This window comes from Protomyctophum bolini (assembly GCF_963924005.1).
Source record: "Protomyctophum bolini genome assembly, chromosome: 21".
Classification (NCBI taxonomy): Eukaryota; Metazoa; Chordata; class Actinopteri; order Myctophiformes; family Myctophidae; genus Protomyctophum; species Protomyctophum bolini.
In genome coordinates this window covers 7893175-7917138 of record NC_137882.1, presented here as the reverse complement: position 1 = coordinate 7917138, position 23964 = coordinate 7893175, and the positions used below count along the sequence as shown (strand labels likewise).

General features: G+C 42.1%; 2 protein-coding genes across 2 annotated transcripts; both read left to right on the top strand.

Moving 5' to 3' along the window:
- Positions 1–7261: 7261 nt before the first annotated feature.
- On the top strand, positions 7262–13223 carry LOC308336055 (extracellular calcium-sensing receptor-like; the record flags this gene model as incomplete). The annotated part of the gene is made up of 10 exons (XM_080793299.1): positions 7262–7318; positions 8460–8590; positions 8718–9012; positions 9384–9470; positions 9915–10184; positions 10566–10772; positions 11042–11317; positions 11771–11998; positions 12096–12219; positions 12310–13223. The coding sequence occupies 10 exons, from the start codon at positions 7262–7264 to the stop codon at positions 13221–13223; spliced, it is 2589 nt and encodes an 862-aa protein (XP_080649425.1).
- Positions 13224–18361: 5138 nt separating this feature from the next.
- LOC308336054 (extracellular calcium-sensing receptor-like) lies at positions 18362–23527 on the top strand (the record flags this gene model as incomplete). Its single annotated transcript, XM_080793298.1, has 9 exons — positions 18362–18474; positions 18604–18898; positions 19856–19942; positions 20192–20461; positions 20844–21050; positions 21389–21664; positions 22093–22320; positions 22409–22532; positions 22614–23527. The coding sequence occupies 9 exons, from the start codon at positions 18362–18364 to the stop codon at positions 23525–23527; spliced, it is 2514 nt and encodes an 837-aa protein (XP_080649424.1).
- Positions 23528–23964: the final 437 nt, after the last annotated feature.

Here is a 23964-nt window from a genome sequence, read left to right as displayed (position 1 = left end):
TCATTTGGCATGCCAAGATAGGCAAACATTCACAGAAAATGTATGTACATATGGAAAATATAGCTTTGGTGCAGAGCAAAAAAAGGAGGAGGGTGTAAATACAATTGTGCTTTCAAATACGGTAAGTTCTCTTGAATCAGGGACGGATTGACTCGGGGGCTTGTCCACACGCTAGGATGTCCACATCCTAGTCTTTTACCCAACAATAATGTGTGTGCTGCATGTACAGTCCCTCTACTAAAATCGAGAAGGGGACAGGACTCGCATAGTTAAACACAGTCACACTGAAGATTTGAGGCACACAAACAAGTTAGCAATGGCTTGACAGAATGATTTAGACATGTTTGGTGAGCTTGCCTTGTAGTTCAGTCAGACAACTCAAGAAGGTTAGTTATGGTTTGGCGATGTATTGGATCTGCTTTTTAGGTACTCAGATCAAGCGCATCAGTCCCGGCCATAGGGACACCGAATCCCCCGTACCTAAACAGTAGATCCAAAACGACAGGTGGTACAGGTAGCTGGGTGAGCAGGAGGTTTGTATACAGCGGCACGCTGAAACAGCAGCAGCAAGCAAGCAAGCAGGTTAAAGTAGCCGGTATGAAGATGGAGTGAGTGTGTGATTGGCTGAGTGAATCATGTGAATGAGAGCGTGATGCTGAGGCGGCCCAATTAACGGCCGGCGGCAACTGCACTGAGGTTCCCTGACTGAACTTTCTCTGCGCATGTCTACGACAGGCACAAATGCTCATATCTACTATTTTCAGTGCAGAAAAGTATAACAGGGCCGTTCCATTATGTTGATCATTTCACCGGGGGCCCGCTTGAACCCTTTCAATGGCCCCTGGGAGTCCCCTGGCCCCACTTTGAGGACCTGCACCATGAAAACAATACCACAGTCAAGTGAAGGTCCACTTTAACCTTTGTCTGCCTTCTGTTACGAATGGAGTGAGGTGTGAAAATCATTAAATCCCTCTCCTGACATGCATCCAAATCAGCATTCCAGACTCAGCAGTTCAGACCAGTGAGAGCTCTCCCCAGAGCGCTGCAAAGGCATTTTAGGAGGACGGCTGTTGAAATATTAACCACTCTCCAAAGAATTGTAAATGTGAGTGCTACCCTACATGGCTTTTTAAAGCCAAGTTCTTGCACTTCCGAAATATGTTGGACAGAACTTGGCTAAAAATACACACACATACTCTACAACCTCCCTCTAGACTATAGACTAGCAACCTCAGACTTTCACATTAGTGATGGGAGTGTCTGTGTATTCTCTGACGATGCTGACTCATGCATGAGTCATATTATATTAGCCATGCTGACAACATCCATCCATCTCTCTCTCTCTCTCTCTCTCTCTCTCATATCATGGATGCCAGGAAAGCTGGTCCAATAGACAGACCAATTACTGTTCATTAATGTTCTGAATTGTTCATGTCACAAGAGACTGTACAGGTAACATATAAAATGCCCATGGTAGCCTACTGTTATTACTTGCGCAAGCAGAGCGTGCAGTACTGCGATCGGCTGGGTATGTATGTATACTATGTATTTGGTTAAAATGGGTAGGGTTTAAAAAAAAGGCAAAAGCATGCTCTAATTGCACTGGCCTAAAAGTGGGTCCTTAAAAACTGCTTCAACTTCTGAAATGTATGTATGTAGGTATGTATGTGTGTGTGTGTATGTATTTAAAAGGGGGGCTTTTTTGTAAAAATCCCAGCCCACAATACCTTCATATTTAAAAAGAATTCCAAAATAGGGTTACCAGTGAAGGGCAACCTGCCTATTCACTGGGGACTATGTATGATTGTATGTGTGTCATCTAAAGAAGTTATGAAGAAAGCTATGTGTGTGGGGCTGCCTGTAGCATCAGGGATTGCTCCATCCTCCTACTATCTATCTGATCACATGGGAAACCTAGTAGATATCTATTTGGAAATGCTGTCATCTGCAGGCCAAAGGGAGTTAATGCATTCAAATTACATTAAGTCATGGAAAATGCATTGTGCATCTGGAAAATAACACGGTCCAAGGTCTTTCCTGGACCACCCGATCCTGGACAGATTGTGTGTGTGTGTGTGTGTGTGGGGGGGGGGGGGGGGGAGCTCAGACTTCATTTACAGGGGCCAGTTTTGAATGTGCTCTTTGATAGTGGTTTTGAAGGAGTCAAGGGATTCACATGAATTATGACAGACAGTTATAGTGTCAGGCAGCTATAGTATACTGGCAGACAGTATACTGGCAGACAGTATACCTCCGCGAGAATTATTATTCTATTACTAATATACTATGTGTATTTGTGAGAAGTGTTTCATGGACAATGTGCTTTGGTTGGACAGAATTAATGTCAGACTAAAACAGACTGCAGATTGGAGTCTATTCTGCAACAGTTAAAACCAATGTACTACACAGACAGTGGACAAAGTGAGTAAAATAACATTTAAACGTATTTATGTTACTGCAATACAATACAACGTTAGTTTATATTCTCTTCATGCATAATGTACATTATTATTAATACCAGTAATATGCCTGAGGGCGAGAAGCGACCTCGCCCTTTAGGGCCAGGGTTCGATGAGGTCAGATCAACATGGTTGAACAGGTCAGCTCCATATATGGAGATCTAAGGGTGGCAGCAGGGGCAGTGTCTTGAGTGTACAGGGTTTGATGAGGGCCCAGGCTGGGCCGGCCTTACTTTTCGGGCCTGTTGAGAACTCTAGTTTTCGCCGGCTGCCGGGCACGGCTGCACAAATAACTTTAGGGCAGGCCCGTCTAGAGTTTAAATGGACAGGCATCAGTCAAAGGGGAGACATGAAGAGGAAGGATGGAAGGATCAACACTGCTCCACCTGCTGGTTGATTTCAGTACTACATTTTCCAGAAGAGTTTAAAAAGGATTTCAGTCAGTATCAATGGCAGGCAACTGTATGGAATGTCAGAACAAGTCTGACATCCATGTACTAATATTGATGACATCCGGGATCTCCATATATGGGCTTAATTGTGACAGCAGGTCGCATTTATTATGATTATCCTGATTTACTATCATCCCTGATGATGTGAATAGTGATGTCACGAGACCTGGGCACAATGTATGGGGGCTTTCTCCATGTAGGGATTTTGAGTGATACACTACTGACGGACAAAAAACGCACATTTCCATAGTTAACTGCGACCTTTGGTCGCAATAAATGGTAAATGGTGCATTTATATGCCTCTTTTATCCAAAGCGCTTTACATATCATTGCTGTCGGCATGTCGGGAGGAAACCTCATAACTATTTTTGAGGTTTTTGATATTTATTTTCTTCATAAATCAGTGCTATTGAACACCCTTTACATCCGTGTGTTGTTTTGAAAATATTGAACCAATGGAAAGTAATAAAACTGCATTGAACTAAACCTCTTAACCCCATTGGACCCTCAAACTGTCTGCTAAAACAGCTAACTCCCACCACCTCTCATGCAAGTAATTGACAATATCTAAAGTCACAAGACCAACTTTGATGAGGCAGTATTGCATTGTTTATAAAATATATGGTTTTCTTTCTTAAAAATGAACATTTTGGAGTTAGGTGGTTTCTTCCCGACAGCAACGATATACAGATTGACCGCCCATTCACACACACACACACACACACACACACACACACACACACACACACACACACACACACACACACACACACGGAGGAGGAAACCATGCAAGGCATCAACCTGCACATCGGCAGCAATTAAGGGTTCAGCGTCTTGCTCAAGGACACTTCGACAACCAACTCTGGGGGAGCCGGGATGGCGGGATCTAACTGGGACCCTCACGGTTCCCATCCGGGCGCTCTACCGGCCACTCTCCCACTGATCCACTGCCGCCCTACATACTTTAACCCATTCTGACCCGAGATCAGATTCATACGACGTTTCCACGGGACAAACACTGGTCTGATTAACCCATTCTGACCTGAGATCAGATTCTAAAAATGTCAGTCGTTCTTCGATTTTTCTAAAATAGCAGACCTACACGCTCGTAGCGCGCCACTCGGTGGCGCGCTATGAGCTTGTAGATCTGCTATTTTTCAATAGCTAAAGCATAACATGATGCTGACACCAAAATGAGTTCCCGTTCAGAATGGGTTAACTTGAGTTACCTTTGTGTTATTCTTTAAGATGTCTAGTACACATATACTATCTGGCAAGCATAGGGTGGGGTACGAACTACGAAGGAGGAGTCAGGGAGGAGAGACAGGAGGAGAAAGGAGAGGAGGAGGTGAATATGGTATAGGTGGGGAAAGTAATCAATTGTTTTACTTAAGTAAAAGTATCAATACTGCAATGTAATCTCAGCTCTTCAAGTACAGTAGGTCGATGTCCAGTCTCCTGCAGGCCCAATGTCGTATTTTATTTTATTTTGTGTTGTATATATGTAATCTGCCCATGTAAGAATTTTGGGTGTATTAGTTAATTAGTATTCACTTGTTCATTGTTTGCAAACTGTCATGTCGGTTTATTGTTATTGTTTATGTAAACTGTAAAAAGTGTCCATAAAGTCCATATGGGCTGGGCTTCTTCGGAAGCATGACACTTAAATAAAGAATCAATCAATCAATCATGTAGAACTACTCCATTACAAGTACATGTCCTGAATTCAAAATGTACGTGAGTAAAAGTACAAGAGTATTGGCATCACAATGTACTTATATTAAAATACCAAAAGTAAAAGTACTCATTGTGCAGAATCACCAGAATGTTTTCAATACAAATATTTGGCTATTTTCAAATGGCCAAAATGTATATAGGGCTGCATGTTTTGTAATAATAATCCAATCTACAAAGTAACTCGTAACAAAAGTTTTCTTTTTGAAAATGTATTGAAATTAAAATAATTTAAAAACAAAATATAGGAAAGACTAATTTGAGGGACCCATAAAAATGGGTCCGCGACCCATAAATGGGTGCCCGACCCACGGAAACAGTGAGTGTCTTATGAGGCCCATGATGCAACACACATGAAAGACACGTTCCAGCGGGAACTGGGATGGAAGAGTGGTAGGATTATGGGGCTGTTGTTACAGTAGCTATAGTTAAAGTGGAGGAGGCGTGAGGGAAATAAGGTCCAAGCCTAAGGCATCTTCAACTCACTAGAGATGTTCCTGTAGTGATCTCTAATCCCACCTGACAGTCCCTTTAGCTGACTGATGTAATTTTACAAGCAGTTCCACAAACATGTTGTTTTGAATCAACCCATGCCTAAGAGACACATCGACAGGCTGTTTCAAAGACACAAGGTCGTAACGTTCCAATAATAGTCTCTGCCAGGCCGAAGGCACATTTGGCACCCTGTCCGTCCGTCCGTCTGTCCGTGTGTCCTTGTGTCCAATGTGTCCATCTGTGGACAGCTAAGGACACAGTTGGTTTGATCGCAGCAAAACTGTGCACACATGTACTGACACCAGAGCAGAACCTTTTCTCTAAATCATTCACATGGGTCTGGTGCCACCAGGAGGCTAAATTAGCAAAATACATGTTTGTTTTGACAGTAGCCTACAGTACTACAGATTTTCTCCAAACATCACGCAACTCTGTACACAGTATCTAGTCTAGTCTATAGCCTAATTAAACCAAACAGGTCTTTCAGATGTGTCATATTCCACCCTGAAGATCCACATCTAAAGGAGTGGCCTGTTTTGAACAGAATGCAGCAAATCATGAATATGTATTCATTATATATTTTTATTAAATTATTAAAAGTGTAGGTTAGGTTCACACTTTTCCCCTTCAAAATGATGTGAAATTGTTAATTCACAGTGAATAGCCTCTCCGTTAATCAGTAAACAGACAGTAGCCTAATGTGCACACAGTTATGTCATTTAGTAGTAACTAGTCCGTTTGTAGCCCACCAGATCAATTGCTAATGCAACAAAAACAATATCAGGATGTGTCCACTGTGATTAGTCGAATGTGACATATTACTCAAATCAGGTGCAAAGAGGCCCGGTTAGCTTAATGTACAGCTATACTGTTATTTTACACCAAGTAACTCACATTACTCATGAAATACCCAACACAAGGATTGAATTTTATAATGATGAAATTGTGTTATTTCACAAATATAATAAATGCAGAACTGACCCTGCCTCAAATCCCTCTGACCCTGATAGGCTACAAATAAAAACAAAAGTTGAACAAAACAATAACCTCCCAAAGCAAAATAAAAAATACCCCAGGGTTTGATTTAATCAGTTTATGGTACCAGACGTTGGCACGCTGTTGGAGCTCATAGGGAAAGAATCCTCAGTTAGATGGATGGTCTACTCACAGTTCCTTAGTTAGAACACAAACAGATGCTGCAGTGTCCCAAACTTCTAGTTCCAGGTGAAAGTGTGCTGTAGACAGACTCAAATGCACCACTGTATGCAGTGGCATTGTGGCAAGCTTCGAGCACCTCTATTGTCAGCAATGGTGCAGCAATGTCCTGAAGCACACTATATTAACAGGAAAAACCCACACACTAATGAACCTTCTATCTTTTACAACAAATGTATATTTTTGGTTCTCACATACAATACTGTGGTGATCATACTCACTCGAAACTTGGTGCAAGAACATATATACTCCAACACACTTCTCCTCCTGAATTCACCAGTGTTTGGACAGCTCTGCTTGTTTTTAGCTTAGCCTAACATTCATTTGGTTACACTGCTGGTGATGGACATCTTACTGAACATACACAAACTCAGTTTTTCTTCACAGTTCTAATCAACATAAAAACCAAACTGAACACAAAGCCTGTGGCTACCCTCTGATAGGCAACAGGGTCAGGACTTTAATCTGCAGAAACTTATTTAAACACTTAATTTCCCTGTTAGTCCACTCTTTTTTCTTTCTCCAGTCTCTCTCTCTCTGTGTTGTTTCCTCCTTAAGTCCCACCCCCTCTTGTTCTCCAATCTCCATAGGTTGGCTCAGGTTGATTGTCACCCCAGTCACACAATAACAATTCTACCATGAACAAACAGCAATATAAATTGAAAAGTAATATAATTAAATGTAACACATCTGTAGTAGGGTTCTAAAATTGTAAACAACATTTAGCAAAATTATGCAGGGCACTACACGTTCAAATGACACCAAATTATGTAGCTACAGTGTGGGTACAGTGAATAGATCCTATTATTGATGTACCGGTATGTATTTTGAGGTGTAATCAGTCTCCCACTTGCCAGGGAGGCGGGCGAAACATGAAGGATTCTGGGTGATACTGGGCAGGTATAAATGGGGACAGGTAGATTGGCGTGGAGGGCGGAGAGTGGCGTGAAGGGCAGGGTCAATGTGAGTTTTTCTCCGCATTTATCGGGTAATGCAACTATTAAGGATGCCATCTGCCATATGGTCTACTGAAGAACAATGTGCAGGAGCATTCAGGCAGGCTTTATGATGCTGGCTCGACAAATCTGCCCATTCTCAGCCTTGCTTGTCTTTAGTGGAACGGAATAAACCAGGCTGTACAAGCCTGGTTTTGTTTTAAATTCTGGATTTGTTCATCCAGGTTTCATGAAATAGGCCCCAGGTCAGTTTGGCCAGGCAGTCAGGGAAGCCCACCGTCCTCCGCAGACCCGGGGAAACATTTCTCATATCAAATTGCTATTCGTAAGCGTAGATCACTATAATAGCACCTATTTTACCACCTACTGTAGGGGTAAAAAGAGTGAAATCACCTGGAACGTATCCTCAGTGATTTTTCCCAAGGTTAACAGGGGTTTCGGGTCTCATATCATCATACCCCTCACTCAAGTGACCCAGCCGGGGTGATCAAGTCCTGACTTACGTCCCAGTAGCTACCCTCGATCAGTCCCATTAGGGCAAGATCAGGGCCACACAATCCGTTGGAACTACTCCGGAATTACTCTGCCAGGACTGGGACCTGTGCGTTGCACCAGACACTTCATTCAGGAGTGGTGGATTCTTGAGCCGCAATGGTTCCGCAGGCTCCACCTGAGCAACGGTGGTGCTGCAGGCTCCGCATGCGGCTTGAGTGGCCCTCCTAAAGGCCTGACCGAGGGTTAAATACATCATGCATTTTATGAGTGAATTACCAACGTAGCCCTGGGGAGATAGTGTCACGGAGACATTCCAGGACATAATATTTTGATGTGAAAAGATTTCTAATTATGTTAAGCCCTCTACTTCTGCCTTATCTGCCCAGATGGGTGTTGTGAAAGATTCCATTTAGTGACATAAGTTTTGCACAGGGGATGGCCTAGCACTGACGTATACTTTCATACGTTGGTACATGTGCATAAAATGTATCGACTGCACAAAAGGATTTGGAGAAGGAGGGGTTAGACAGAGGAGAAAAGTCATGAGGGCTTCTCTAGACATACACCTGCTTTCATATGTGTACTTGTACTTGATATTGTTCACTTCATTCTCTCCTTTGTCTTCCTCACCTGCCTCTTCGTGTGACTTACAGGCACAGTTTAATCTCAACAGATTTTACAAGGCTGGCGACATCATTCTGGGTGGCTTGTTTACAATCCATTTCTCCTCTGCCTTCCGTGAGCTGTCTTTCACCTCCAAGCAACAGGACCCCATGTGCTATGGGTGAGTACATGTCACACACATACCATAGCAAGAAAGAGAAAAGGGGGAACTTGTTTTGATATATGATTGGTGTTGAATATTTCAACACATATACACATTCAAGGCTACAGTGAGCATTTTGTGTTAGCTTTCACATTCTAGGGTTCAGAATGGCCCAGACCATGGCTTTTGCCATTACTGAGATCAACAGGAACCCCAGACTGCTACCCAACGTGACTCTGGGATACAGTCTCTATGATAACTGTTTCACGCTCAGTATCGGGTTCCATGCAGCGTTGTCATTGATCGGCGGGAGAGAGAAGCAGTTCCAATTTGATGAGAGATGTAGCGGCTCCCCTCCAGTGCTCGGAATTGTGGGTGAATCTTCCTCAACACGTACTATTGCCATCTCAAGTGTATTAAGTTTGTACAGAGTTCCCTTGGTAAGTTTCCCCACGTGAACCCCCTTTAACCACATGCACCAATATGATTATAGAGTATGCATAATGTTGGTTATTATTATTTTTTTTTACAAATCTATGACAGATGTGTACAGTATTCTGATTCTCTGCCCAGACCTGAGAGAAAGAATCCTAACAGCCCTGAGTTGGGCTCGTCTCATGGTCACATTCAGTAAAATGTATCTTTATATAATCGAGGTGTTTTAACATTGTAACCTTAAGGAGCAGAGCATGAGAAGCAGCCTCGTGGAGCACACTTCTCCCTGCACGCTACCCCACTCATGCTCTGCTTACAAGGGACATTTAAACCACACGACAATGTTGTATCGCAGAACACTGTGTTTATTTTTCAGGTGAGTTACTATGCCACCTGCTCCTGTCTGAGTGACCGCAATAAGTTCCCATCTTTCTTTAGAACGATCCCAAGTGACGCTTTCCAGGTGAACTTCTACAAACAAAACATTTCTTGATTTCAATTAAGTAGTATACATGCTGCACACTGCACACACATGACAAAATCTATCACTTCTCAGCTAGTTACCACCTTGCTGACAAAAAGGCTACAATAAATTATTTCCCCAAATGAAATAATTGAATAAAAAACATCATACTGTACAGTCTGTACCTTCTCACAAAAGTGGAATGAAATATTTATATTACTACAAGTATAGTAGTTCTTCTGAAGCAATTCGTTGAAATAGGCTCTCTGGCCGTGATGGAATGGGCATGACAGCAGCACACCTAGCCGTTAATAGAAGATTTGAGAACGGACATTAGAAATGTATAATGGAGCTAAATATTTTCTGAGGTGGTACTTCGGTATAAAAAAACTGAGAGCCACTTATCTATCCTAAGCATTGAGTGTTCCTCCATTCTTTATCCAGGTGCGAGCTATGCTCCAGATTATGAGGCGGTATGGTTGGACCTGGGCAGGACTGCTGTTTACTGACAATGACTATGGACGCAATGCTGCCCTGTCATTCCGGTCTGAGCTAGCTAAGTCTGGTTTGGGTTGCGTGGCATATTTTGAGGCCCTGCCTTGGGAAAACGAACGAGCCGAACACGAGAGAATCGTCACTGTGATGAAGAAATCCACAGCTCGTGTGGTCATTGCATTTGCACACGAGGGCCATGTGGTTAATCTCATGGAAGAGGTTTGTGTTGTTGTGTCTCAATTTATGGGGATTCAAAATGGTAAGGAATCTGAAATGAGTAATATTGAAGTCCTTCATCCTTTATATGAACATAGTTTACACTGCTTTTTCTTTCTTGCAGTGCAATTTAATCACTTAGGTTCATCAATTTAAATGCTCAGAATTTTACCTTTGAAGGAATACTTTCATTGAAAGAAATACATAATCAGAGGCAATGAATACTTATCTGCACAATGAGCAAACAAATCACATCATCTACGTGTCTCACTCACTCACTGGCTATAACAACCAATTCTATTTCATGGAAGTTCATAGAACACATGATGTGCTCATTTGCCTTTAGATGGACTAATGTTTTGTTGAAATGAACACAATCAACAGGTTATGAGGCAGAATGTGACAGGTCTGCAATGGATGGCCAGCGAGGCCTGGTCGACATACACTGGACTCCACACCCCTAAATTCATGCCCTACCTGGGAGGCACCCTGGGCATTGCCATGCGCCGTGGAGAGATACCAGGTCTCAAGTACTTCTTGTTAAAAATACATCCTGACACTGACCCTGACAACAGCCATGAAAATAACATAGTGAGTCTTTTGTTTCATTTAGTATAAAGGAGTATCACCATCACAGGTTTTTTTTTATTGAACATCCCTGCACAGTGAATGAAGAGTCAAAAGATTAAGATAAAAATGATCCGTGTATAAACTCCAAAATAACACTGAGAATGTAATCCAAAACCTGAGCCACACTGCGACTATGCGACTACACTAATTGTTTTCACATGCTCTATAGTGATTTTCAAATATTCACAAGGTATTATATTGATGGTTAAGTCTGCATTGGGTTTCTTCAGGTGAGGCGGTTTTGGGAGCACACATTTCGATGTAAATTTGCTCCACTTCCTTCTGAGTGGGTGGATGCTGGCGGAAGGGTGTGTACTGGACAAGAGGACCTTGGAACAGCAGAAACTGCACTTTTGGATGTATCTGACCTAAGGGGAGAGTATACTGTGTACATGGCTGTGTATGCTCTGGCCCATGCCCTCCATGACATGTTGCAATGTGTGCCAGGAAGAGGGCCTTTCATTGGGCACGGCTGTGCCAGTTTGCAGACAATACAGCCATGGCAGGTGTAATACTAATTCAGAGTTTACCTGTTAACGTTTCTAGTTGGACTATAATACACCACTTATAATAATACAGCCCTCCAACCTACACAAACAACACTGGTCCCAATTTGAGTTAGTGAGCCAAAATACAGGAGCAGTCCATTCATCATGCATAGACTTAGAACGAGACATGTGTCAGTCAGTACAGTTTCCCTCATCCGCATTGTTCTGGTGTGACATACATTTTCAAAAGATCCCTTCTTCATGAATCTTAAAAAAAATAACAAATATTATGGGATGTGCCATGTGCGTCTATAGTGACAGAAGGGCAGGAGAAAATAGTTCCTGTTTATATGATGTTGTAAATACTAAAGGGTATAGTTAATACAATAAGAGTTCTGTCAATGCAACTATTATGTATATTGTTTCATAAAGTCTCTTGCTTTTCATAATTTTGCTCACCACCATTTCTAGCTTGTGTATTACCTGGAAAAGATCAACTTCACCACACCATTTGGTGATCATGTATCATTTGATGAGAATGGTGATGCTTTACCAATCTATGATGTCATGAACTGGGTGTGGCTCCCTGATGGAGGCACAAAGATTCTCAATGTAGGTGTGGTCAAGAAGTCAGCCTCCATAGGCGAAGAACTAATCCTAGATGAAAACAGAATCTTCTGGAACTTTGAATCTAAAAAGGTCACTACAGCTTTCTAAAATAGCTACTGTAATGTCGAGCTCATGATGCGAATGAAAATTTAGTTTGGAGTAAAATTGATCATTGTTTCCTCTGTAGCCGCCTCGGTCAGTGTGCAGTGAGAGCTGTTCCCCTGGAACCCGTGTGGCCAGAAGGAAAGGGGAACCTGTCTGCTGCTTTGACTGCATTGCTTGTTCTGAGGGAGAGATCAGCAATGAGACTGGTTGGTTTACACCATGTAGAAATGTACAGTAGGATATCTTTAGGACAATACTGTAATTGGCTGTATACCTTTAATCTTGCTGTCTTATAGACTCTACAGAGTGCACCAGTTGTCCAGAGGACTTCTGGTCCAGTCCGCAGCGTGACCACTGTGTCCCTAAGAGCCTGGAGTTCCTCTCCTACCATGAGGCTCTTGGTATCTCCTTGACAACCATCTCATTGCTGGGCACATTTATCTCTGCCATTGTCCTGGGAATCTTCATCTATCATCGAAGCACACCCATGGTGCGCGCCAACAACTCAGAACTCAGCTTCCTTCTTTTGCTGTCACTCAAACTATGTTTCTTGTGTTCACTTCTGTTCATTGGCCGTCCCAGGATCTGGACTTGTCAGCTGAGGCATGCAGCATTTGGGATCAGCTTTGTGCTGTGTGTCTCGTGTATCCTGGTAAAGACTATGGTGGTTTTAGCTGTATTCAAGGCCTCCAAGCCTGGGGGTGCAGACATTATGAAGTGGTTTGGTGCTATGCAACAGAGAGGAACAGTTCTGGCTCTTACTTCCATCCAGGCAACAATCTGCATAGCCTGGCTTGTGTCTGCCTCACCAACTCCTCATAAAAACATGCAATACCACAGCGATAAGATAGTCTATGAGTGTGATGTGGGATCAACAGTTGGTTTTGCAGTGTTATTAGGATATATTGGTTTACTGGCACTCCTCAGCTTCCTCCTAGCATTCATGGCAAGGAATCTTCCAGACAACTTCAATGAAGCCAAGTTAATCACCTTCAGTATGTTGATCTTCTGTGCCGTGTGGATAGCCTTCATTCCAGCATATATCAGCTCTCCAGGCAAATATGCAGATGTAGTGGAGGTTTTTGCCATTTTAGCATCTAGTTTTGGCCTGTTGGTGGCACTGTTTGGACCAAAGTGTTATATAATCCTTTTGAAACCGGAGAAAAACACTAAGAAGTCCATCATGGGTCGACGTGACACCAATACTTAGAAGCACAAATTCAATGAATTTTCACTTTTTTCTACCAGATTAAACTAAAAGCAATCCAGTAACATCTATTATCTATCTAAAGTTATTGGCTATACGTTTGGTGATGTTAGACCTATTTATACTAATACTATATACCTTAGAAATATTACCTGTTGGTCAAAGTATTATAGGTGTAAGAGGCAAATTATATAGGTTTCAAATCAGCCGCTACACTACAAAAATGTGTCTCTAAAGGCTTGGTTTGTGTGGGAGGACAGAGGAAATGAGTCTCTGCTGCTGTTAAACAAAAGTGTTTTAAATTAAATAACCCTTAAGACTACGTGTGCTGATCATTGCTGTACGTTCCATTTCTAGACATACTGTCTGAACTTTATGATTTTTCAACTAATGAACTTGCTGTTTTAAGTCAGGTGTCATTACATTTATTTTGTGAACTGATGTAAACCGTTTCCTTCAATCATAAATCAATCATTATTTTATTTATATTTAAATAAAACTTGTGATCCAAGGTACAGTATGATGTTTTTTATTCAATTATTTCATTTGGTGAAATAAATGTCATTACAGCCGCTTTCTGCTGCACAGCAATTGTAGCCTTTTTGGTAACTAGGTGAACTTTGCCATTGACAGCCCATACATCCAAACAGACAAGTCCTATCTGATTGTATTAAACAACGTCAAACGCACCAGCATTGTTTGTGTTTGTGTTTACACAATGCTTGTGTTTACACAAACACTCAAAGCTGGGCAGCCCCTCAAAAATAACTAGAGGAATGGGTACATTTCAAATGAAAGTATACAGTTCAATACAAAAACCGCTAAGTTGAAGATAGAACCAGAAAAAGCACAAGACTTTTAAATAAGGGTCCTCCATTTTCAATTCATCAGAACGTTTAATGACTTGCAAATACGTACAGATACATGAGGAACAGAGGGCAGTTGATCAACTGTCTGGATCAAATATGTTTATTTATCTTTGAAGTCATGTGTATCTGATTGATTGATTTCTTCATTGATTGATTGACACTGCAGAATTCCCCGAGTAGGGGTTTATTCTGTCACAGAGGTCTCAAACTCACAGACACCAAGGGCAAGGCATAGGCTTTTTTGAGCAACACTCAAAAACAGTAAACAGTTATACAGCAGGGCAGACAACACACTGTGACAACCATCTAGCTCTGGTCCATAACCCTAATGCACTTTGCTGCCATTGCATTAATGCTAGTCAAAGTCAAAGTCAACGTTTTACCTACTCACCAATACAAAGGCGGCTTGTGTTATTAGAAAGCCTACTTTCCTTAGTGGACGCACTCTGAGCCCCCCACCTCACGTATACAATTACATCATTGCAATGCTCTCTACACTGGGATTAGCCAGTCATCCTTGTCCCGTCTCCAACTGGTGGCGGCCAGACCCCTGACGGCACCAGGAGGAGGAGACCTGTCCTCTGCACTGGCTGCCGGTCCGGTATAGAATACATTCTCTAAAGCGGTTAGTCCCAATACTTGATTCTGATTGGCTGGTTTCTGATTAGAAAAGGAAGGGTTGTCCGCACACTGTGTCTCTGCCAGGATCTTTTTATTTAGTACAACGTTTCGACCCTTACGGGTCTTCGTCAGGTATGAGTACAAAACATCAAGTAGGCGTATACAACAGCATATGGGCAGGTCCACAAGGAACAAGCTCTATTGCAATGAGGGAAATCAAGCAAGACACACCCACCGCATCTGAAAGGATGTGGCTGCAATTAGCATAAAGGGCATATCAAGCTGAGGACTCTAATTATATTAAAAATAGTGGCACTAGGGCTAACTCTTTAGAACCCAAGTAGAATAGGGAAGTATAGAGGTGCAGACAAAATTTATAATAAGCTGCAAACCAGTAAAAACATTGCAAATGATACAAATACTGCCTACAAGTGGAGACCATAACACAATAGCAACAAAATAGTAAGGTACTGCATGCCAATTACAGTACAAAATAATGAGGACACAGCATAAGGACAACAACAATGGCAAGAACAACAGTGTACACAAAGTACAAAGTACAAAATAAAAAGAAAGAATTATCCCAGAAATGGTTTGACATCAAATTCCTCATTCAGCCCTTGAGGAGCCATAGCGTTGAGTGTATAGGCCTACTGGTTTCTGATTAGACCATGTAGTAAATCTCACGATAATCCACACCTTCAATAACTTTATATCATTCCCAGCTGCGTTACATTGATTCCGCAGCTCTGTAGCTGAGATGGGGTTTGGCTGGGCTGGCCCCCTCCTACATCACTGACCTCCTATCCTATCCCCCCTCCATCAGGACCTATCAGGTCAGAAGAATTTCCACCACCAAAAAAGAGGCTCAGGGGCAACCGCGGCTGTCGCAGCTCCTACACTTTGGAACATCATTCCCCTTGCTGTTAGGACTGCTCCCTCTGTTGAGTCTTTTAAATCACGACTTAAAACCTTTTTATATTCACAAGCCTTTGAATCCCCCTCATGATCCTGCACTTTCATATTTGATATTCTTTTGCTTTAATTGCCTGTTGTTTCATTGACTGTCTTATATTATATTTCTGCATTGTATTTTACTGTATTGTATTGTACTGTATTGCACTTTTTGATATGTTGAAGCACTTTGGTACAATGAGTTGTTTTTAAATGTGCTATACTAGAATTTCGCCCGGCTTCGCCGGGCTCATCCCAGTGTCGTTGCAATAACAGAAAGTGTTTTTTATTTCTCATAAATACGCAAACATGGTGAAACAACTACAGTCACAGAGAGCAGTGGCAAGGTAGCTGCTGCCTGCTAACGATGCAAACAACAGCCTTGCCTGTCGTGTGTGTGTGTGTGTGTGGGGGGGGGGGATAGCACTAATTTTCGACATTTTACTGTGTCATAAATATGTACATCTGTAGCCTATATTGTGATTACATTTGACCGTACATTTGACTCTTGTGTTATATTCTTGTGAAATATTCAGTAAAGTATTGTGGTGAAATATTCACCCCAAGTTGATAAGATATGCAGAGAATATAATAGCAAGAAGCCCCAGTTTGAAATGCATTAGGCCACAGACCCCCATTTGATACCATTTGCTCTCTGGGAAAATCAGGGTCCATTTGGTTCCATTTGTATGCTCTTGGAGTATGATGACTGTGCTAACAGTATTATCATCAAATATGTCTCAGTTTGAAGATTCAAAAAAACATATTTCATATGTGTGAGCTTGTAAAGTCGAACGTTCAACCTAGAGACAGTGTTGCCAAGTCTGATCATTATAAGCTACTTTGGACTTGTTTATCTATTGGTAGTCCTTGACATGGAAATGTTTGAGTTCCACTGCTCTGAAACAACATTAGACAACAAAGTGTGACAGTCAACACTATAATTGATTATTTTAAGACTAATTTCCGGACCATTTCTGATTTACCTACTTTGAACTGGCCTATTAACATTTTTATAGACCTGGTTGCTTGTTTCACTCTCACATCCACGATATGTGGCAACCCTGGTCCCTGGTTTGTTTTGCGTGTGGATGTTGTTTTGTGTTGCTTTAGCATCTTTAGCACAGTATCTATCACAGGGTGCAGCAGCTGCTGCTGTCATGAAAACGCAAGTTTCTGTCCCAGAAGCTCACGTTAGGTCTGCGCACACTGTACGTTGCTATGGCAAGCTGTCATCAAATGCTGCTAACGTTGTGGTCAGCACTGTTAGCATGTGTGCTATCAGGCAAAAGCTGAGATAGATATAAAACTACTGGCCAAAATGTCATACAAAACACAACCCCTCAAATCGGAATGTGATTGTGACCTACAGACCATCATGATTTGCTTGCTGGACCTATAAATAATTTATTTGCATTAAATTGCCACTCGCCTTAGCCTGCATGCCTATTCTGTGTCTCTGTGTGTGTGTGTGTGTGTGTGTGTATGTGTGTGTGTGTGTGTGCGCGTGTGCGCAAGACAGACGTGCGTGTGTGTGCAGGCTGAGAGCTGCTGACTGTGATTGACGTGGGAGCTGGATAAATCAGTGAGAGTTGGAAAAAGCGCACGCAGAGCCAACTCGCAGGCAGTGCCTCAGGCCAGATGCCTGAGAATCGGCACAGGATTCTCTGGGTCACCAGTGTTGGTGTGACACACACGGCTTCCACATTTAGCTTCATACTGGGTGAAAGTGGCGTTCCAAAAATTATTTTTCCCCTCGGAATTCTTATTCACAATGAGATGGAGTTGAGGTGTTTGTGTTTGCTTGCTGGAGCTATAATTAATGTATTTGCATTAAATGTCCACTCGCGCATCGAAGTAAAAAGCAAGATGGCCGATTGTGAGACTGAAAAGTAGCTGTGGGGGCGGGCCTGGAGGGCCTATGAGAACACGGAACAGTGTTGCCAGGTTTGCGAATTGTAAGCGAGTTGTAGTGTGTGTAAGTAGCCTGGTTAAAAGGCCTTGTTTCTGCCCGTGTTGGGGCAACAGAACATGTCGACCAGTTTCTGTCAACCGCTTTTGGTCAGGTGACCAACTCCACAAATGTTAAATTAGATAAATGAACAGGACTTTGATATGAAAGCATTGTTGCCATATGTTAAGCCCTGCCTCTTCTTCTTCCTCTGCCTTGCTAGGGTGTTGATGTGTGTTGAAGGTGTGATCGATTATGTTATATGGCATACGTTGGCTCAGCGGATGGCCTAACCAGGGACGGATTAACCCCTACCCCTGGGCCGGTAATATTTGCAGGGTCCCAGCGCGTGTGGGTGTGACATTTTCGTGTTTTTCCGTGTTTTTATCATCTTTTTAACCTAAGTTTAACAAAATTAACAGCCAATGAAGGCCCTTTTCAGGGCGTCAAACCTAGTACCTCACGTTCCAATTTCCCTGAAGGGCCCCTGAGAGCTAAGGGCCCCTGGGCCACGGCCCCATTGGCCCAATCGGTCATTTGTCCCTGGGCCAAACACTGTGTATAAAAATTAGCAACAGTGTTTGGAAAATGGGTTAAACAGAGGAGGTGCAGTCATGAACGCTTCTGTAGTTATACAACTGACTCCATATGTGTACTTGTGCTTGATGTTGTTCTCTTCATTCTCTCCTTTGTCTTCCTCACCTTCCTCTTCTTGTGAGTTACAGGCACAGTTTAAATTCAACAGAATGTACAAGGCTGGGGACTTTATTCTGGGTGGCTTGTTTGACATCCATATCTCCTATGCCTTCCCTGAGCTGTCTTTCACCTCCAAGCAACAGGATCTCATGTGCTATGGTGGGTGAGTATCGCACATAAAAAAGCAAGCAAGAGAACATTGTTTTATTATAGGCCTATAGTATCACAGGATTATTTGATGTAGTTCTACAAAGATAAATTGTCAAGGTCACTGTGGAACTTTGTCTGTTAGATTTTACATTCCCGGGTTCAGAATGGCCCAGACCATGGCTTTTGCCATTACTGAGATCAACAGAAACCCCAGCCTGCTACCCAACGTGACTCTGGGATACAGTCTCTATGATAACTGTCTCACACTTGGAGTAGGATTCCGTTCAGCTTTGTCATTGGTCAGTGGGAGAGAAGAACAATTTAAACTGGATGAGAGCTGTGTTGGCTCACCTCCAGTGCTTGGAATAGTGGGAGACTCTGCCTCATCACATTCAATTGCCATCTCTAGTGTATTAGGTTTGTACAGAGTGTCCTTGGTAAGTTTTCTTCTTTCAGCATCACCATTTTAATTGGCTATTTTAGTTTATTTACAAATCTAATATAATGATAAACAGTGTAGTCTTAATCTAAAGAAAACAATATTTACTTGTTACAGAGCATGTAAGTGGAGCTGGCAGACTTTGAATGGAGCATGGGGGGCAGTAGATTACCACATTGTATATTGTTATACAATGTAACCTTTTAACCTTTTAACTAGTTAATACATTTGTTTTTACTTCTGTTCTGTAAAGCGACTTTGGATACCTTGAAGTGCTATATAAATCGTATATATTATTATTATTATTATATTGCGTTGTCTTATGAAAAAGGATAATGTTTGTGTTTTTTTCGTAACAAAGTATAACCTAGTGATTGATTAGGGGTTAACAACACACCATGCAAGTTTTAACAAACCTTGCATGGTGTGTGTTTTTACCCGTGTGTAGCGATGGTGATATCACTGCGTGGCAATATGCATTGCAAAGGCAGATGAAGGCTGGCTAGTGGCTACGCGAGGCTATAGTGTGTTTTGTTGTGAGTGCTGAAGGGTTCGTAATCGTATACGTGTTTGTCAAAAGACGGCATTGTGTTTCTGAACCAGGCCTCCTGATGCCTAAAGCTGCCTCTGTGTGTTCGCAGCACACAATGCAGTCCCTTCTTTTTCCCTTTTCTTTAGTTTTTTTAGAGCAATGTTTTGCTGTAAAGGACACTGTGTGTGTGTTTACATCAATCGCTGTCATGTTGGAAACAGCAGTAAATCAGCGGAGCACAGCAGGTGCTCCGAGGGTTTGTTTTGACATCGGTGTGTAGAGCGGAGCAGTCATTATCCAGAAATAACACTGATAAATTCAGCGATTGACCAATCAGAATCAAGCATTCAACCAAGCCGTGTAATAAAGAATTATAGTACCGTATATGTATATTACAGAATATATCTTTTGTGTATTTTTCAGGTAAGTTACTATGCCACGTGTTCCTGTCTGAGTGACCGGAATAAGTTCCCATCTTTCTTTAGAACGATCCCAAGTGATGCCTTCCAGGTGAACTTCTACAGACAGAACATCTGTCGGTATCAAGTAGTACACATCACACTTCCCTTTATTGATATTGCATATCGCCTCTCATTTATTTGTGTATAATGCTGCTGGAGCTGAAGGGTTAGGTTTAGGGTCAGCATCAAAAGAAAATTAATGTGGGTTATACGCAGGAGATTCAGTGATTTTACACTAGTATACAGTATGTGCATAATCAAACTAAGCAGGTCCGTCCCACCATTCTTCATCCATCAGGTCCAAGCCATGCTCCAAATCATAAAGCGGTTTGGGTGGACCTGGGCAGGACTGCTATTTATTAATGATGCCTATGGCCGCAATGCTGCCCAGTCATTCCAGTCTGCCCTGGCCCAGTCTGGTTTGGGTTGTCTGGCGTACGTGGAGGTTCTGCCCTGGGACCACGACCCGGCTGAACTTCAGAGGATTGTCACTGTGATGAAGACATCCACAGCTCGTGTGGTTGTTGCATTTGAACATGGGAGCAATATGGTTCATCTCATGGAGGAGGTTGTGGGAAAGCATTTTTTTTTCTTTTTCTAAATAAATTAAAATAATAATAACTAGAAAGGTCACACATTTTGAAAGATTGCAAAGTGTGGTTGCCGCAGTCACTTACATAGTCCCCTCCCACTAATATTGTCAGTCAATTACAATGTCACGTTTTGTTATGGACAAAAGGGCCATTAAAATTACATTTTGGACAGGTGTATTTAATACCTTTTCATACAAGGTTATTGATCCTAAGCCACTGATTGCATTGTATGGTGTAATCCTACAGGAGTCACCAATAACAACTCCAAGCCAGCACATTTACTACGTAATGTAGATTTTGTGAATCAACACACAGACATGAAGGGTGTTCAATAGCATTGATTTATATACCGTATAGGTGGTAAAGCAGAATGTGACAGGTCTGCAATGGATGGCCAGTGAGGCCTGGACAACAGATCCTAAGCTCCTGACTCCAGACTTCATGCCGTACCTGGGAGGCACCCTGGGCATTGCCATCCGTCGTGGAGAGATACCAGGTCTAAAGGACTTCTTGTTAAAAATCCATCCCGACAATGGCCGTGACAACAGCCTTGACAATACCATAGTGAGTCTTTTGTTTCATTTTTTAAACCCATTATGTAAGGGATCCCCTTTTGTAACTATACCTTTCAGGACGGGAAGCCCCTTTGGGTTAGTTATGTACAGTATATAGCAACAGTATATATTGTACAGTATATGTACAGTAGATAGTATATAGCAATATATGTACAGTATATACAGCAACATATATATTTTTTGTCATTTTGAATTGATATTTGATGAAAACGTAGGTCAGGATTTAGAAGGCCTCAGTCCTAAATGGGTTAAGTTGCAATTTTGTGTTCATTCACACGCTTTGTGCTTTAGAGAATTATGCTTTAAGTTTTCACTGTGTTTCTTCAGATGAGGCAGTTTTGGGAGCGCACATTTCAGTGCAATTTCCCCCCCCTTCCGTCAGAGTGGGTGGATGCTGGTGGAAGGGTGTGTACAGGACGAGAGGACCTAGCAACAGCAGAAACTGCACTTTTGGATGTATCTGACCTCAGGCCAGAGTACAATGTGTACAAGGCTGTGTATGCTCTGGCCCATGCCATCCATGACATGTTGCATTGTGTGCCAGGAAAAGGGCCTTTTATTGGGCACAGCTGTGCCGATTTGCGGACAATAAAGCCATGGCAGGTGAAATATACAGGTTACATAATTGTTTCTAGTTGGGTTAGACTAATAATGATTTAGGTTTGGCTGGTGTCTGGGCCAATCTGACTATATATAAAATTTGGATCAGGTCATAACAGCAAAAGGCCAAAGGGTGTACACAAAAGATTACTAAAGACACTTGTCATGATGGGGCGGAATAATTATGAGCCTGCAGTAGTCATTCAATTGTTAGTTTTAGTTGTTTATTTCACACAGTGGACAGTTGTGATTATTACCCATAAACCTGATATGCAGTGGTGTCTGAATAATTTCAAGTACAAATTGACATTGTACATCAAAATCTATTTCCCTTGTCTATGTACATTATGCGAGTAATATTTTGAGCAGCTGCTCAAAACACACTTTTATAGTCACTTGCTCTTCATAATTCTGCTCATCACCCTGTCTAGCTTGTATATTACCTGGAAAGGATCAACTTCTCTACACCATTTGGTGATCACGTATCGTTTGATGAGAATGGTGATGCTTTACCAATCTATGATGTCATGAACTGGGTGTGGCTCCCTGATGGAAGCACAAAAGTTCACAACGTAGGTGTGGTCAAGAAGTTAGTCTCTGCAGGTGAAGAACTCATCCTGGATGAAGACAGAATCTTCTGGAACTTTGAATCTAAAAAGGTCACTTCAGCTTTCTATAGCTAATGCTGAGCTGGTGTGAATGTAAATCAGTTTGTACAAAAATTATCATTCTTAATTTCCTCTGTAGCCACCTCGGTCAGTGTGCAGTGAGAGCTGTTCCCCCGGAACCCGTGTGGCCAGAAGGAAAGGAGAACCTGTCTGCTGCTTTGACTGCATTGCTTGTTCTGAGGGAGAGATCAGCAATGAGACTGGTTGGTTTACACCATGTAGTAATGTACAGTATCTTTAGGACAATACTGTACTTGTCCCTTTAACCTTGTCATCTTTGTTAGACTCTACAGAGTGTACCAGTTGTCCAGAGGACTTCTGGTCCAGTCCCCAGCGTGACCACTGTGTTCCTAAGAGCCTGGAGTTCCTCTCCTACCATGAGGCTCTTGGTATCTCCTTGACAATTATCTCATTGCTGGGCACACTTATCTGTGCCATTGTCCTGGGAATCTTCATCTATCATCGCAGCACACCCATGGTGCGCGCCAATAACTCTGAACTCAGCTTCCAACTTTTGATGTCACTCATACTTTGTTTTTTGTGCTCACTTCTGTTCATTGGCCGTCCCAGACTATGGACTTGTCAGCTGAGGCATGCAGCATTTGGGATCAGCTTTGTGCTGTGTGTCTCGTGTATCCTGGTAAAGACTATGGTGGTTTTAGCTGTATTCAAGGCCTCCAAGCCTGGGGGTGCAGACATTATGAAGTGGTTTGGTGCTATGCAACAGAGAGGAACAGTTCTGGCTCTTACTTCCATCCAGGCAACAATCTGCATAGCCTGGCTTGTGTCTGCCTCACCAACTCCTCATAAAAACATGCAATACCACAGTGATAAGATAGTCTATGAGTGTGATGTGGGATCAACAGTTGGATTTGCAGTGTTATTAGGATATATTGGTTTATTGGCACTCCTGAGCTTCCTCCTAGCATTCATGGCAAGAAATCTTCCAGACAACTTCAATGAAGCCAAGTTAATCACCTTCAGCATGCTGATCTTCTGTGCCGTGTGGATAGCCTTCATCCCAGCATATATAAGCTCTCCAGGCAAATATGCAGATGTAGTGGAGGTTTTTGCCATTTTAGCATCTAGCTTTGGAATTGTGGTGTCACTGTTTGGACCAAAGTGTTATATAATGCTTTTGAAACCGGAGAAAAACACTAAGAAGTCCATCATGGGTCGAGGTGACACCAAGACATAGAACCATGAATTCAATACAACATTTCTTTGTATTTTCTGTATAATAAATACATGGAGAGGAGACTCCTGTTACTGAACAATATCAGAATAGACCTACTTAGTTAGTACTTATTATAACCAAAGAAAATAATACCCTGCCTTTAAAGTCAATTCTGTTTAATATTATATTTAAAATATCAACAATGTCATGGTATAAGAATATTTGATGAACCACACTGACCACGTTTTCTGTTATTTCACATTTATGGGAGAGTTTTAATTAAGTGCAAGGTTCATGCTCTTTATATAGTTGGTTTCAGTTGTTGACCATCTGCTTAAGCATTATGTCATGACTAGTGATGGGAGATTAATCGGCAATCACATCGTTATCGGCCGATTCTAGTTTTTAGATTGATCAGCGGTTCGATTAACGGGACTTTTTCCCCCAACGGGACTTTA